Here is a 16,979-nt window from a genome sequence, read left to right on the forward strand (position 1 = left end):
CCCTATTGTCTTTGCGTCCAAATTGCTCTCGTCTGCGCAAAGAAATTATTCACAGATCGAGAAAGAAGCATTGGCTCTCGTATTTTGTGTTACAAAGTTTCATGATTCCTTGTATGGTCGTCCCTTTACCATAATCACAGACCACAAACCTTTGATATCCCTTTTTCATCCGACCAAGCCTGTACCTTCACGTACAGCGCAGAAATTCATTCGCTGGTCTATTTTCCTCTCGCAGTACCGCTACGATATCTTGCATCGGTCCACTGCTAACCACGGAAACGCCGATGCGTTGTCCCGCTTGCCTGTTGCTGAGGATAGGGCCTTCGATTTCTCCGAACTTGCTTGCATGTTCATTGATGCAGAAACCGATGACGTGGTCGAATCGTTTCCGATTGATTTTCATCGTGTAGCTACAGCCACAGCTGCCGACCCTGTCCTTGCTACCGTTCTGCGTTTTGTTGCTACGCAATGGCCCTTGTCAAAGTCACGGATCCGGGACACGTTGGTTCGCCGATTTTTTGCTCACAAGGAGAGACTTTTTGTTCGACGTGGTGTTTTGCTGTTGCGTTCTGACAATGATCAGTCAAGGGTCGTGGTCCCACGTTCGTTACAGTCCTCTGTCTTACAGCTTCTCCACCAAGGACATTGGGGCACAGTGAGAACGAAACACCTTGCTCGTCAGCACTGTACTTGGTTCGGAATCGATGCCGCGATTACGAATATATACTCTTCTTGCATGGTGTGTGTCGAACAACAATCAGCACCACCGCGGAAATTCTTTGCATGGCCAAAAGCCACTTCCCCTTCGCAACGCTTACACATCGATTTTGCTGGTCCATTCTGGAATGCTCGATGGTTGGTTGTGGTAGATGCATTCAGTAATTTTCCTTTTGTTGTCCGGATGTCTTCCACGACGTCATCTGCCACCGTCCAAGAGTCATCTGCTATCTTTTGCATTGAAGGTCTTCCACAGACTATTGTTTCCGACAATGGCCCACAATTCATGTCCGCAGAATTTCAGTCATTCTGCAAGGTCAATGGTATTCAACATCTAACGTCCGCGCCGTTTTCGCCACAGTCAAACGGTGCCGCTGAACGATTGGTCACGACTTTCAAGTCACAGATGTTGAAGTTGAAAGAGTCGCATTCTCGGGAGGATGCGTTATTGCTCTTTTTGTCCTCGTATCGCTCTCAGTCCCGAGATGGTCGCTCGCCGGCTGAGTTGCTCCACGGTCGTCATAATCGAACCTTTATGTCTTTGCTACATCCGCCGCATCAGGTTCCTGTGCAGCGGCAGAAACCTGCTTTTGCTCCAAGCGACGTTGTCTACTATCGCCACTATCGAGGTTCACGGCGTTGGCTCTAAGAGCACATTCTTCGCTGCCTCGGCCGCGCTATGTATCTGATTTTGGGGGCCTCTGGTGAGGTGCGTTGGCATCTCTATCAGCTGCGCCTCTGTCGTCGCACGGGATCTGCCGCTCCCCGTCTGCTTTCAGCGACGGTGCCGTCCGGTCACGCGCCGCCGATCGCTTCCCGGGACCAGTTGTCCTCCGACATGGATCTCTTGCCCGCTCGTCTTCGCCCGTCGGGTGCCCCGGCCCGATGGAGGTCGACCCTTCGGCCCCTCCTGTCGCTCTACGGGCGCATACACCTCATGTTGGCGTGCACCCTGGAGCAGGTTTTCAGGCGTTTCCTAGCTCCCCGCGGTCCGAATGGCAGGGTGCGGGTGGCACAGTCTCGCCTGTTGTTCGGCTCCCCACCTCGTCGCATACGTCAACATGGGGTCCACCCCCACGCCGGGCGGAAGCCTTATACCACAACCGTACGCCGATTTGCGGGGGAGGAATGTGGTGTCACCGCCAGACACCACACTTGCTAGGTGGTAGTCTGGTAGTATACGTCGGACCCGCATGTCGCCACTATCAGTGATTGCAGACCGAGCGCCCCCACACGGCATGTCTAGAGAGACTTCCTAGCACTCGCCCCAGTAGTACAGCCGACTTTGCTAGCGATGGTTCACTGCCTACTGACGTTCTCATTTGCCGAGACGATAGTTTAGCACAGCCTTCAGCTACGTCATTTTGCTACGACGTAGCAAGGCGCCATATTCAGTTACTATTGATATTGTGAATAATGTACCGTCAAGAGCGACGTTAATCATTATTGGATTAAAGTTAAGTATTCCACCAGCTACGTCAGTTTTTCTAAATTCTAATTTCCTTGTCCTGTTCCAGACCTCAGGCCAGCCTGCGTGAGCTGTAACGCGTGCATTTCGCCCTCCTCTAGTAACACGGTGTTGGCTCTCCTGCCACGCGAGGTATTTTCGTAAAAAGTTAATTTAATTTACAGTAATAATCATGCTTATAGGCTATTACAAAGCAGTGAATATATAGCTCTGGGAAGCGTGAAATTATTTGTAAATAAATCCTGAACTATGATTATTAGAATAAAACATAAAATATTGCGGTCGCACAGTAATAGCACTTTGATTAATAAGTGAAATAGGTAATTTAAGCTTACTCTGAATGAGTCTTAGGGTTCATTAAATAAAAACAGTATCTCAAAGTTAATGCTTTAATACAGTTAATAAAGTATGGCTAATACTTTCAGTCAAAAATTATGTAAATATCGAGTTTTAATTGGGTCTTACACCCTAAAAATATTTAAGTAGTTGAAAAAACTAACACAGTACTAAACTAGTACTAATATTTCGAAACTGAGAATTTAACATTATGTATGTATTTAATTCTCTATTTTATAAAGATTTTTAATGTTGCTCTAAATGCCATTATTAGGGCTAGAGTGTCTTCAAGAAAGTGCATATGTCGACCATCTGATTGGAATACTGAATATGAAGTCGTTGATGATTGGCCGAATATCAGATTCATCCAAAACATCTCGGTGGGCATGAAGAATAGCCAAATTGTTCAATCGCTTATGTCTCATTGTTGATCGGAGATATAAGTTCAGAAATGTAAGGGAGCTAAATCACCATTCCGCTGTTGCTGTCGTGACTGGAGCTACTTGGAGAAGCTTAATGCGCTTCACTACTTCACAAAATATTTCTCCAACTGGAGGCTCTAGTGTAATCTACTTTCTTACTTCGCGCATGTTTTTTACTAATTGTTATTTTATTAGCGATATAGTCTCACATATTCAAGTGTAAGCGCAGTCTCTCAATGTATAGGTCATTACTGAAAAACTCAGCTGATTTTTCCAAATTTGTCTCAATTCTGTTTACTAAAAGCCAAGCACTCTTGTTCAACTGTAATGACCTGTGTGAGTCTAGTCTAAGCAGTAATGCAAGATTGCATCATTTCACAAACTTCAATGTAAATAGCTGTGTAGTACTCCTTTGGGTTTTTGTTTTCATACTTCATTGCTATACTTCGTTTCCAAGGAAGCGAAGGATCACCAACTTGTGAAAGTTTTTCTTTTAAGCACAATGCCCAAAAGTGTTCAAAACTATCACGCCTTCCATTCAATATACAAATCAAGCCCTCATATATTTTTCCCAGATCAGCAACACATGAGGGCACTGAAATTTGTCATTGACATCCTCTATCGCGTTCACTGCATGGTGATAAAGATGTAAACCGAAATAAGTCTTGAATTGTAATATTGGCTCAAGGTAGCCTGCCTCTCTTTTGTCCTCTGCAGAAAATGTTCCAAAAAACTCTAGAAGTTCTTCAAAGTTTTTCAATATTCTCAAGATACTAGAAGCTCCCCTAGTCCCTCGAGTCGGGCAATGGAATGGTAGACCAGCTTGGTCGTTGGCACTCTGACAGCGTATGCTTCTAAAAAGACCCATCCTTTTGTTGGATTCCCGTACGGTGATTATTAAGTCCTTGGCTCAAGCCATAATATCCGTATTAGACCTAAGATGGCGGAGACTGTTTACAACTGCCAAGTCTAAACTGTCAGTGGTGCATATCACATAAGGTGCTTTTGGTTGTAGATCCAAAACTAACTTTTTTAGTCCTTTGAACTTACCTCCATATTCGAGGCACCATCACAGCACTTGACAAATCAAGACAAGCAAAAACGTCTTTTAAAATACTAAACAGTGTTTGTGGTTGAGTGTTGGGGGTCTCGTTTAAACCAATAAAGTCTTTGTTGATGATTAAGGAATCATCAACAGTACGAATACAAAATGACTCTTGTTCGTGAATCGAAGAGTCACTTGTTTCATCAACCATAATAGAAAAATGTTACAGTCTTCTTGATTGAAGCCAATACCTTTCTCAACACCGACTTTTCTAATAGACTAATGATCTTGATTTTAATGTCGTGGGACGTCCACTTATACCCCGAACGCCCTAACCAATCTGTAAACTTAGCTATGTCATTCTTTTGGATTTCCAACAATTGAAAAACATTTGAGTTTAAATCTTCGTGCCCTCTAATTGCTAGTCCTTGTCGGCATAGAAATTCGACGGTAGTAAAAATTGTGGCCAGAACTATTTGGCCTTTCTTCATATCACTATCTAACTATTCATTCAATTGGGAGGCCACACTTTGGTTAGTGATAGAATTTAGTTTCAGAACACCTTCTTTATGTGTAAACATATTTTCATGAAGACGGAATTTTCCCAAAGCCTTTTTCCGGTTAGAAAACCCTACGGAAGTAAATGCAACTACTATTTTTGAAGAAAATTGTAATAAATTTTTATCATCTGCCTCTTTGCAGGTTTTTCAAAAATCATTTTCGGCAGATGCTTCATATTCTAGCCAAGTATACTTGATCAACCAATACTTCAGAAATGATCTCCCCTTACCGGATTGTCCAGGTTTCGGTTGTGAACAGTTCTCGCCTGAAGACGACGAAGCAACTGACGACACAATAGTTGTTGGAGGTTGACTTGCTCTATCATCAGCTTCCAAGCACACCTTTTTCCTAACAAATTTATCTATTGCAAATTTAATTCACAATACACTAAGAGACTAAAGTAAAGGAATAAAATATAGTCAAACAAAATACTCCACTAGGCACTAAAGTCGGAACAGTAAACACGTCTGCAACATGCACTGAACGAAACTATCCACACTGAGTGACTGCGACAGCAGGGTGGGCTTTATACAGCCGCGGCATCATAGTGTGTCGAAGCGTCAAGGCGACACGAGGCGGAGGCTTCCAGGCGTTTCTGCTCCAGTCCTTCTGATGTCGCCGCGGCCGCAGCGCTGGCCCGCCAACGCCAGACTTTACACAAATATTCGCACACAGGGACAAATTTTAAGTGTGCCAGCCGCACCACAACACTGTCATGATTCACACCACTCGTTTTCAGTTAACCTGCTTGCTACCATAGTAATTATTTGTTGTAACTCATTACTGAATGTATTTTAAAAGGTAACTACCGTCAATCAAGCAAAATAAAAATTCCAACATCCATTTGTGATTTTACAATGCATAATAGAACTAATAATTTTCTTAAATTATTGAGGGGCTCCATCTCCCCCACCCCCCACCTCCCACCCCCAAACGAATTTTTGAGGGGGCCGGGCCCCCTCAGGCCTCATGGAGTCGGGGCCTGTGGCGTAGGTTCCGACCAACCAAATGCATCTTGATGTTTTCCGCTTGGATGTAGCTAGCTTCCAGTCTAGTCGTAGAAGGAGTCTGTTGAGAGGAGTCACCCTTGCAGTCATCGCCAATTCATTCATAATTTCTTGATGTTTCGGGGTTATATTCCGACGATGTCGACACCTTCCCACGATATTCCGGCTGACAACCATTCACTCATCTTCAGGCGAGTTTTCTAGTGGATACTGCCAGTGTACGTCCCTGACTTTATGACAAAACCTGGCTCGGTGGCTAATTTGCGTAGAAGTATGTGACTAGACGGCGACGTCATGCATTTGCAAGCCCGAAACTTTTTAGGATATTCATTAATTCGAGAAGGCCTTAAGAGTGTTTTCCTTCTACATCTTCAACTGTTTATAAAGAGGCTGGACAAAAATACGGACGCACTGCGAGAAACGCATACTAGAATATAAACGCATATGCTAGCCAAGCGTACAAGTTTCGCTGTTGTATTTGACGACAAACGGCATTTTTAGAACGTTCTCAACACCTTTCAAGTGTCAGTCATGGTCAGAACGGTGTTCTGTATAGCTATGAGTGCATTACGTCTGAGCCAAGTGAATTTGAACGAGATCAAATTGTTGGTGCTCATAGGGTGGGTGCTTCAATAACCAATATAGCCGAAGTGTTCGGTGTTTTCAAAGGGATTTGTATCGCGTACATGGAAAGCGGAAAAACATTATTCGCTGAGTCACAACACGGACGAAAGTGTGTGTTGGGTGATCGTGGCGTATGGTCACTGGAGAGGATTGTGAGGAAAAATAAGAAGACGACTGAATTTGCACTCACGAATCCTCTCAGAACCAAACAAACTCGAAGGTCTCCTCCAAAGCAGGGAGTTGAAGGACGAGCTGGAATTCCAGAACCACTCAACAGTGGTGCAAATGCTCATTACAGGAAAACGTGGGGCGAAAGTCATAAATCCTGGCACACTAAGCAGTGCAAAAACGTAATTTGGTCGGATTGGTCCCGTCGCACACTGTTTCTAAAATCTGTCCGAGTTTGCATCCCAAGAATGAAACATGGTGGGGCGTCGTTGATGAGCTGGGCAGCCATATCGCGGTATTCCATGAGCCCCATGTGATCTGTGCAAGATCGCATTACTGCCAAGGATATGTGACAATTTTGGCTGATTAGGTCTATCCTAAGGCATGGTGTTTGTTTCCCCAGTGGTGGCGGTGCTGTGTCCCAAGAGGACAGGGCCGCTGTTCAGGCAGCCCGCATCGCCCAGGACCGGTTGTGTGAGCCTGAAGATGAACTGCTGCATCCGCCCTGACCGTTCCAGTTACCAGACCTGAATATTATTCAGCCTTTGTGACCTACTTTGGAGAGTGGTGTGTGATCGCTATCAGTCTCCGTCATTATTACCTAAAGTTACCACTATTTTGCAGGGAGAATGGTGTACGATTCCATTGCATTTTGAAAACAATTCTGAACCTATATTTATCGATTCGAAGACGACTGGAAGCTGTTTTGAATGCCAGCTATTTTCCTACACCGTATTGGGCATGGTAATGTGTTTTAGGTGTTTCCATGTTTTCCTTCACCTTCTTTAGCTTGTTCACACAAAGTTTGTGGGAAATGGTTGCAAGGATTACAAAATGGCCTCGCCGTCAGTTTTAGTTTAAATTTACTTTCAGGTAATGTTTCCTAGACTATGGCATAACATATAGCTCTCATGTTTGTAGCCAATATCGAAGCATGAATGTTTTTCCGGACTTGCGTTCCAGTTATTCGTAGATGGTTGACAGAAATGGGGCTTCTGGGATTGATCATTTTTAGGGGATTTTTCACCAACATTACTCATCGCTAGACAGTAATTTTTAATGTATTCTCGATCACGGTTACTGTGGACTTACTGGTGATAAATAGAGAGTTACAGTTAGTGGCAGCTAAAAGTCACGTGTTCCTTGCCTTAGTAAGCCTTCTGTAAAAAAATACAGAGTTTGAGGAGTCACTGATACATGCAGATTCCAAAGACCCGTATGTCGTCGGACGTGATCAAGGACATTCCGCTTATAAACATCCTGATGCGTCCTCGTGTGCTCATAAATCTTGTGTGCAAGCAAGCTGGTTGGCATCTTCAAGCGAAGATTGGTGAGTGAAGAGACTTCTCATTCTAACACTAAGTGGATATCGCGACGAGTAACCGTAAAGGACGCAAACCTCATCGGCATAAACCCTAATACCAAACAGTATTGTTCTAATTTCCTCGCAAGCAGAAATGATCAAGCACAAAGGTAAAACCAGAACAAAAATGTGAATCATATCATATAGGATACAAAAAAGCTGCAGTTTCTGATAGAGGCAAAGGGTGTCTGCGTGTGTGTGTGTTTTTTTAAGTTAATGAAGAGAATCCATTTTTAGGAAGATTATGACGTAATACTTACGATAACATTCGACATTCTGTGGTACAAATCTTGATCAAAAAACAACCTCTGGTCGACGAGCACACGTTTATTTATATCCTTCGGGTAGAGAGAATCATCCTTCGCATACTTTGAGACGAGGTACATGATAATGGCACGGCTGTTAACAAGGCACCAAAACATTAGTGACATACTAGCTCAGACATATTACTGTATATTATGACACATTGTGAGAATGTTTAATATGTATTTGTGGAAACTTACTGAGAGCTTGAACTAAAACTTTTTCTGATGGTCTGTCTGAAGGCCCAGATTGTGGTGAAACTTGTTTCTGCAGAAAACTATGGCTTGGTAGTACAGTACGATTACGGAAAATGCTGCAACAGCTACAGTGCCAATGCTACGATAGTAAACGATGTTGCAACCAATATAGATAAATGTACTGCGGCTATTGGATCATTACTTGCCTCACTTGGAAACCAGTAGTAGTGTCACACAACAAAACTATTTCAACGTTACATTTACTTAGTTTCCGGTAATTGATCTACTGATTGCGCCACTTTACTTACTGAATTATTGACGACATGTAAGCTTTAACTAATGACACTGTAACAATTTCGTTAATGCATAAAAATATCACAATGTTATAACCGAACTTCTACAGATTGTTTTAGCTCTGAAATTAGCACAGGAAATGCAATGTCATCATAACAGTGAGACAACTGCACAAGTGTACACATTAAATATTTAGCGAAACTTTCATTTACTCAAATTTAATTTAATGTTAACATTTAACATAAGTAGTAACTCCATGTTCCTTTATTTGTTTAAGCTTAAATGGAATTTTTTGTAATTGGCGAAGTAGAACGAAACAAAAGTTCAGATACGAGTTTATTTAATTTATTATCACTTATCTTTCTATCTAGTGCATAAAGTATTTTGTTTAGGATGCTCTCCTTTTTGAGAACTTGGAAAAAACGTACTAAGCATATTGCTAGGTTTTCAGAATTATTAAAACCAAAGAGCTAGAACGTAGTCCATCAGTTTTCCGATAAAGGTTTCATTGTATCATATTCTAACATGTGACAGTAATTTACTCTCTGTCAGAAAATAACTCAGATAAATGTCGCGATCTCTGGCAGCCACAGGTGATTTCTTGTAAATTATTAGCCGACTGAATAAATACTGTGTCTCTAACATCGCTATTGGAATGTAACTAATATCTCACATAGTTTGGAATTTAACATTACTTTTCATCTACATCTGTTTCGTTTCCATAACAGTGTTTAATGTATTTCTGCGTCTGGATCAGTCATTAGCTAATGCTGAGTAGAGATCTGAAGCATACTTGTAACTCATAATTAATGCTTACCTTTCACTAATGTACAGGCCATTGTCTTCCAGTAGAGGAACTGTATGTTGGGGATTTTTCTGAAAAGATCGAGAAAACATAACATATCAAAAACGTTGTTCAGTGTTAGTGTTTGTAGTATCTAAATCAATAAAGAGAGCGAAATTTGAACTAAGCAAGTTAGAAGTCAGTTTAGTTATTCATATTATATCCATATTACTAATCACTTCAAAATATGAAAACTAGTCGAATGTTTCATTACAAAAATAACTACCGCCTATTTTCGTATACATTCCGAGAAGCGTGACTTTAATTAATGATGAGAATGTTATTATGACATGTGGACGCTACCATATTTACTTCTTTGCACATATTTCGATCATTTGCTACAATGCTTCGATACATGAAAGATGAAGGTAACAAACAGTCTTCTTCAGCAGAAAGTTGTACTTCGATGCAGGCGTTGAACATGAAGTCATTTATCTGGTATTCGCAGTGCTGTTGCACTAAATGCTACATTTTATATCATTTTATGACGTCCTTATCGTTGGAGCCAGGTGTGTACCACATTTCATCTCCATATCCCCATATGAACATAAGCATTGAGTCTTTCATGGTCAGCAGGTGACTGATATGCCGTGCACAGCTAGACGTCTGTGAAGTCACTGTTGTCAGGATCAAATGGTGTGGTCAGTAGCGTGTGTGCCTCGGTTGTCATCGGCTAACTAGGATTGTAACAGAAAATTTGTCTTACTGAGCGACAATTGCCTCAACAATTCACTGCCAGTGAACAACAAAAATTCAAGCAATTATTCACCTCATTCTTTGCTTACCTGCTAATTACTGCAGTTGTCAATCATCAACACTGGAATACGAACATGAGAAACGCGTGCTAGAAAAATGAATTACTAGTTGGTACATGGTGCTGGTGAGTTACAAGTTAAGTCAGGGTGACCGACCTCTAGGATGTCTTAGGTCGAGAGCTGTTTAAATAGGAACAAATGTGAATCGAGATGTTTCATTCCCGGAGTAAGGCAATTGTGTGTTTTATATTTCAAATCGTTATTCGTTATTTCCATTTTCTTGTGTAATATTTGTAAAGATATTATGGGGTGCCAATACCGCAGAATTGCCATCAGTGATGTTAAATGAGTGGAACGATTATTACCACTCTGTCTGGACAGTTCCTCGTATATGCAAAGGTAGTGCTTGTGAGGCCAGAGAATACTTTCAATTGTTCCTACTAACTTCTTAGTCCACAAAGTGAGCATGCTAGGGAAAATATGATTGTACACAGAAGTCGATATAACTCATTTGAACCTGCAATGTCGAACATTATTAATGCTGTTATATACATAGCTGGAATTAGTGAAAGAGGCAGATTACGTTTCAAATGATGTCTCTGATGAATAATCTGCAATATTGTGAATTATCGTTTACCGTTTGGATGCCAGCACTGCAATATATGATTCCCGGTTTTAGATAGGTACAGCGATATTCAGAGCTAACGTTACGAAACATCTCACTATTTACATTAACACTGCAACTACTCCATCAAGATCAAAATACACTACTGGCCATTAAAATTGCTACAGCACGAAGATGACATGCTACAGACGCGAAATTTAACCGACAGGAAGAAGATGCTGTGATATGAAAATGATTAGCTTTTCAGAGCATTCACACAAGGTTGGCGCCGGTAGTGACATCTACAACGTGCGGACATGAGGAAAATTTCCAACCGATTTCTCGTACACAAACAGCAGTTGACCGGCGTTACCTGGTGAACCGTTGTTGTGATGCCTCGTGTAAAGAGGAGAAATGCGTACCATCACGTTTCCGACTTTGATAAAGGTCGGATTGTACGAGTAGCCTATCGCGATTGCGGCTTATCGTATCGCGACATTGCTGCTCGCGTTGGTCGAGATCCAATGACTGTTAGCAGAATATGGTATCGGTGGGTTCAGGAGGGTAATACGGAACGCCGTGCGGGATCCCAACTGCCTCTTATCACTAGCAGTCGAGATGACAGTCATCTTATCCGCATGGCTGTAACGGATCGTGCACCCACGTCTCGATCCCTGAGTCAACAGATGGGGATGTTTGCAAGACAACAACCATCTGCACGAACAGTTCGACGAAGTTTGCAGCAGCAAGGACTATCAGTTCAGAGACCATGGCTGCGGTTACTGTTGACGCTGGTTCACACACAGGAGCGCCTGCGATGGTGTACTCAACGACGAACCTGGATGCACGAATGGCAAAACGTCATTTTTTCGGATGAATCCGGGTTCTGTTTACAGCATCATGATGATCGCATCCGTTTTTGGCGACACCGCGGTGAACATACAATGGAAGCGTGTATTCGTCATTGCCATACTGGCGTATCATCCGAGGTGATGGTACGGGATGCCATTGGTTACACGTCCCCGTCACCTCTTGTTCCCATTGACAGCACTTTGAACAGTGGACGTTACATTTCAGATGTGTTACGACCCGTGACTCTACCCTTCATTCGATCCCTGCGAAACCGTACATTTCAGCAGGATAATGCACGACCGTATGTTGAAGGTCCTGTACGGGTCTTTCTGGATACAGAAAATGTTCGACTGCTGCCGTGGCCAGCACATTCTGCACCGTTGGGTGACTTGCGGAGTATAAATGTAGATGTAGATCTCTCACCAACTGAAAACGTCGGGTCAACGGTGGCCGAGCAACTGGCTCACCACAATACGCCAGGCACTACTCTTGATGAACTGTGGTATCGTGTTGAAGCTGCATGGGCAGCTGTACCTGTACACGCCATCCAAACTCTGTTTGACTCAATGCCCAGGCGTATGAAGGCCGTTATTGCGGCCAGAGGTGGTTGTTATGGGTACTGATTTCTCAAGATCTATGGACCCAAATTGCGTGAAAATGTAATCACATGTCAGTCCTAGTATAATATATTTGTCCAATGAATACCCGTTTATCATATGCATTACTTCTTGATGTAGCAATATTAATGGCCAGTAGTGTACGTACTGACATATTGGTTTACCAGATAGCAAGTACTTGCTACGTTCCCTGCAGAAACTGTTAATATCATCACTCACAACACAGGCATGATAACAGAAACTGGTCGTAATGCAGGCTGAACGCGAACGCCATTCACACAATTTTGGAGAAGTTACAGGGATGTTTTCTGCTAATTTTTTTACAAGGACCCCGTGGTATACGACGGAACCTTACAGAGCAATAATTTAATTAATATTTATACAGCTTGTTACCCAAATTACCTTTGTCTCAGCGAAAACCGAGAGGTTTTCAGTAAGTAACGCAACGCATTTCTGTCTCGACTAATTTCGATTGGAAATTTGGAATTTGTTGTGGGACATTGTAGAACATTCATGCATCAGCCACTACAGTATCATGTCGTTCTGATACTGGCTGCGCAGTGCGTGGCCTTCGGAATGCCGCCTATAACGTAGGTGCGTTCCAGGCAGAGAGCTGTCATTGAGTTTCGTTTGGTGCAAAACCAGAGCATCGCAGATATTCATCGGTACTTGTAGAATATCTGTGGAGACCCAGAAGGGAACAAAATCACGGTGAGTCGTTGGGCGAGGCGAATGGCATTATCGCAAGGTCGTGCAAACTTGTCCGACCTCTCGCATGCCGGCCGGCCGCACACGGCTGTGACTCAGCCAATGTTGGAACGTGCCGACACTCTCACTCGAGGAGATCGAGGGATCGCAACCAAACAGCTCCCTGCATAATTACACATCTCTGTTGGCAGTGCTGACGCACTCGTCCGCCAGCTGGGGTTCTCGAAGTGTGTGCCCACTGCGTACCTCGCCACCTAACAGAAAACTATATGGGGCACGAAGAACCATCTGTGCGGAACTCGTAAGGTGCCTCTTACGTGAGGAAGACTTTTTTACCAGTTTTAATAAATTATTGTCTCTCATTGATGTATTCACGATAGTTAGGAAGTGCTGCAGCCCGTAGCCGGCCATGAATCGGAGAGTATTTCGCACGCTGGCTGGCTAGGTGACGAAGCGACCACATGTCGCGCGTAGTTTGGTGGGGCTCGGCTCTGGCCCGTAGCAACAAGCGTTGGCCTGGGAAATATACATGACGGGAAGTACCGCCATGTTGGCGCCAAAGTCACCGATTTTGTTTCTTTACATTTAATAATTTAAGTCATGAATACTAGGAGGAACCTCTGGATGTTTAAATCTATTTATCATAATTTGGCCTCGTTAAAATTCACACCCGTTCATTAACAAATGCATATCTTAGCAAATACGAACTTGATCGGAAATCCACGAACTATGACGAAACTAGTAAGAGATACGGAGTGCGCGCCATAGTCGGAAGTCGGCGTTAAGAGCTCTTCCTGTCTTGTTCGATGGTAACCATGCTCTCGGTTATTGATCTAATAGGAATAAAAGTGATATTACGGCATTCTGAACGTAAATTTCGAGTAAATAGATACCCCAAAGTTGATCGACAGCAATTTCAGATAATTAGCTTCCACCGACAGAGACATCCAATGCGCCAATGAAGAATCTGCAGGGGACGACATTTACGAGAGCTGCACCGCGCATAGGTAGGAGGAAATCCTATGACACGACCCACCAAGGCGGATCAAAGAAGGTCCCACTTACACTCGCAAATTCCGGGTGGAAATGCTGACCAGTCATACTGTACGTCACATCTATCACCCTCTACGGACTCGCGGCTAAGCTGAGTAATAACAGTATCAGTTTAGAAGCGTGGGGATCTTGCAAACTGCTTGCCCGTTACTAGGCTGATAGTGATATTTTTTGTCGGAAATCGTCACAGGAACGTGGGTTTTGCCATGTCCAATCAGAAAGAAAACGGCAACCCATGGAGTGGCGCCACACCATATCCCGTCTGGAAAAAAAGTTCAAAGCCTCACCCTTAGCCGGTAAAGACTTGGCGGCGGTTTTCTCTTTGATATCCTTCGGCATGGTGCAACGATCAAGTCTGAAATTATTGCGTTACGCTAAGGAAATTGAAGAAACGACTTCAGTGTGTTCGTCGCCACAAAAATGGATACAAATCTGCGTACCAGAGAGTAACCCAACTCATCCACCCTAAGGCCCGAATCTCGCACCTTCCATCTTCCAAGTGAATGGCCCATTGGAGTATGTACTACGTGGGAAGCAGGACATGGGCGATGGGGAGGTCATTGATGCAGCAAGACTTTGGATCCGGCGTCGATCAGTGGAGTGGTACCATGCGAGCATACATACCCTCCCAGTAAGCCGTCGCATTGGAGGGAGTTCGTGTGGGAAAATCGGGTTCTGTAGCAAAACGAGTGAGGAATAATATGGTTTATTGAAATCCTGGACAAAACCAACATGCTCTTAGGAAAAAAAAGTATTACATTACTTATTGAACGCTCTTCGTACGTTCAAAAGTTTCTAATAGCAATCACCAAAACGTTCAGCTCAGGACACAGAGTAAATCAACAACTCTCAGAATATGCAAAAGCACTGTGGCGTGTAACTGTCAGTATTGTGTAGCAGTTGCCGCCGCATTGGTAGCAGCTCAGCACAGTATGGTTCTGCTGCTCTTCCATTGTATTCACACGAAGTTCACATCAGCCAATTCCTTATCAGTGAACCTATCCATACTCCTGTGTATCACTGACAACGCACAACTATAACTGCTTGAAAAAACGCGAGACAGAACTGAGCAGTGTGAATGCTAGCCTGAGGGTAAAGACTACTGTGACTGAATGGAACAAGTTACTTTATAGACAAGACGCATAACGTGTACCTTAGATCTTTCCACTGTTGGGTAGATTTTTAAGCGCCATTCAGATACAAAGGTGTACGGGGGTAAGAAATCAAACGAGATGCAATTACTCTGTAATGAGCTACCGAAGGCCACTGCTGCACTGTATCAAAATATTCAGCAAATACTCCTGAACAAGGCCACAATTTTGCCTATGGAGTCCGTATTCATCTTGTATATCGCAGTCTGCGTGGTTAACAAGCAGACAGAAACTGATTCTATAACCTTACGATCTTCAGTCGCTTTAGGTGTTACAGGTCTTATTAATTTTACCCAGAAGTCTCAGAACCTGCAGTACTGAACTTCTGTGAACAACAAGTACGTATTTCTTTTGATTAGGAATTAAAGTTCAAACATTACTAGACTTTTGACTGGGGACCTACAGGGTGTTCGGAAAATCTCTTTACAAACTTCTAGGACTTGTAGAGCGGAGAGCGCAAATAATATTTTGAATAGGAGCCCACGTATGGAGAAGTAACGTTTCCGTCCTGTGACTGTTTCAGTTCAGATGCTAAACTTCTCTACTTCTGCTTGAGGATTTGAATTAGGTGCGACGGAGTACAGTTATTACCTACTAATTCTAAATCGAACATAATAAAACATTTATCACTTAAGCACATTTGTATTAAAAGATGAACATCACGTGTTTACATTATTCCAAAACGAAAAACAACATAGCGTACTGTACGTACGGAACAGCACTGACGTATTTCAACAGCCGGCCGATGTGGTGGCCGCCAACGTTGTCAGATATTGTACGTACGAAACATGTTCAGGTACATTCTCTCCATGCCACCTGGGTTCCTTCTGTTTCTGGCGCAGCGGCCGGAACTCGTACCAGCAAATCTTTCTCCGCCTCTAAATTAGTCTCCTTAAGTAATCTTTGCTTTCGATCCCACAAGGAGTAGTACACATCATCCTGTCTCCCTATTACAGACCAGGAAAAGGAACTCTGAGAGTTTTTTTTTCCTCGTCAGACGCGGACGTGTTACACATCTGAATTGAAACCTTCGTAGACTGGAAATGGTACGTTCCCGTACATGGGTTCCTATTCAAAATACAGTATAACCTCATTAGCGCGAACTCGCATAAGACGAACTCGCGGTTAACAAGAAAAAACTATTGGTCCCGCCAGGAATACATTAGTTCTTATGGCATGTTTTATCGGTTAACACGAATTTCGGTTAAGGCGAATTACGAACTCTGTTTCAGGTCCTAGCGTAATTAAATTTCACTGTAACACAAACTTCCGACCTTAGAGTATTCTAAGGCGTAATGAATGTAGGAAATGTAGCTACAAAGATAATTATACTTATTGTTGACTCGTTTTTAACGTATTGTAGGTCGGTAGGCGCGATTATCACCTCAACAATGAGCGTATGCTATACATTGTAAGACATCCAATAATGTGTGTAGCAGCATTTAGGAATGTACTCAGTGCCAAATTTGACAGGTGTTCTGTTAGTAGTAGCCGTATCGAGTTGGAATACTGAATAAAAACTACAGTTACAACCGATACAGTAGCACGTGAAAATGGCAAACAGGAAACAGACAGCTCTGGATGTACACTTAAAGCTTAAGATTCTAGATGGACTGTGGTACCAAGAAAACAGCAATTGCAGAGCAGTTTGTAATACCTAAATCTACTTTCCCTGCGATTATTAAGAATCGAGAAAAAATTATTGATGTTGCGGCATCAGGTTCTGGAAACAAATCTAAACGACTTCGTACCGCCAAGTACGAAGACATCCAGACGTTACTGCTAGAATCGTTCAATCATATGCGTGCATCTAACATACCTTTAACTGGCCCTGTGATTCAGTCAAAAGCAAATGATATTGTTAAAGATATGGGCATCGAAGACTTCCGT

The 16,979-nt window shown here is 42.9% G+C and overlaps 2 protein-coding genes across 4 annotated transcripts in view; both read right to left on the minus strand.

The window, feature by feature from the left end:
- LOC126336726 (glutathione S-transferase D5-like) overlaps positions 1-16,979 on the minus strand; it is a 216,006-nt gene that overhangs the window by 121,888 nt on the left and 77,139 nt on the right. The gene's annotated exons all lie outside the window — the stretch shown is intronic.
- The window catches only part of LOC126336727 (glutathione S-transferase 1-like), a 136,634-nt gene that overhangs the window by 7,963 nt on the left and 111,692 nt on the right, over positions 1-16,979 (minus strand). For all 3 annotated transcript variants that reach the window (XM_050000714.1, XM_050000715.1, XM_050000713.1), the window contains 2 exons: positions 9,323-9,381; positions 7,972-8,110 (listed from right to left, as the gene is read on the minus strand). In XM_050000714.1, the coding sequence (XP_049856671.1) occupies positions 7,972-8,110; positions 9,323-9,381 (198 nt within the window). The remainder of the gene's footprint in view (positions 1-7,971; positions 8,111-9,322; positions 9,382-16,979) is intronic.

This window comes from Schistocerca gregaria, chromosome 2 (assembly GCF_023897955.1).
Source record: "Schistocerca gregaria isolate iqSchGreg1 chromosome 2, iqSchGreg1.2, whole genome shotgun sequence".
Taxonomy (NCBI): Eukaryota; Metazoa; Arthropoda; class Insecta; order Orthoptera; family Acrididae; genus Schistocerca; species Schistocerca gregaria.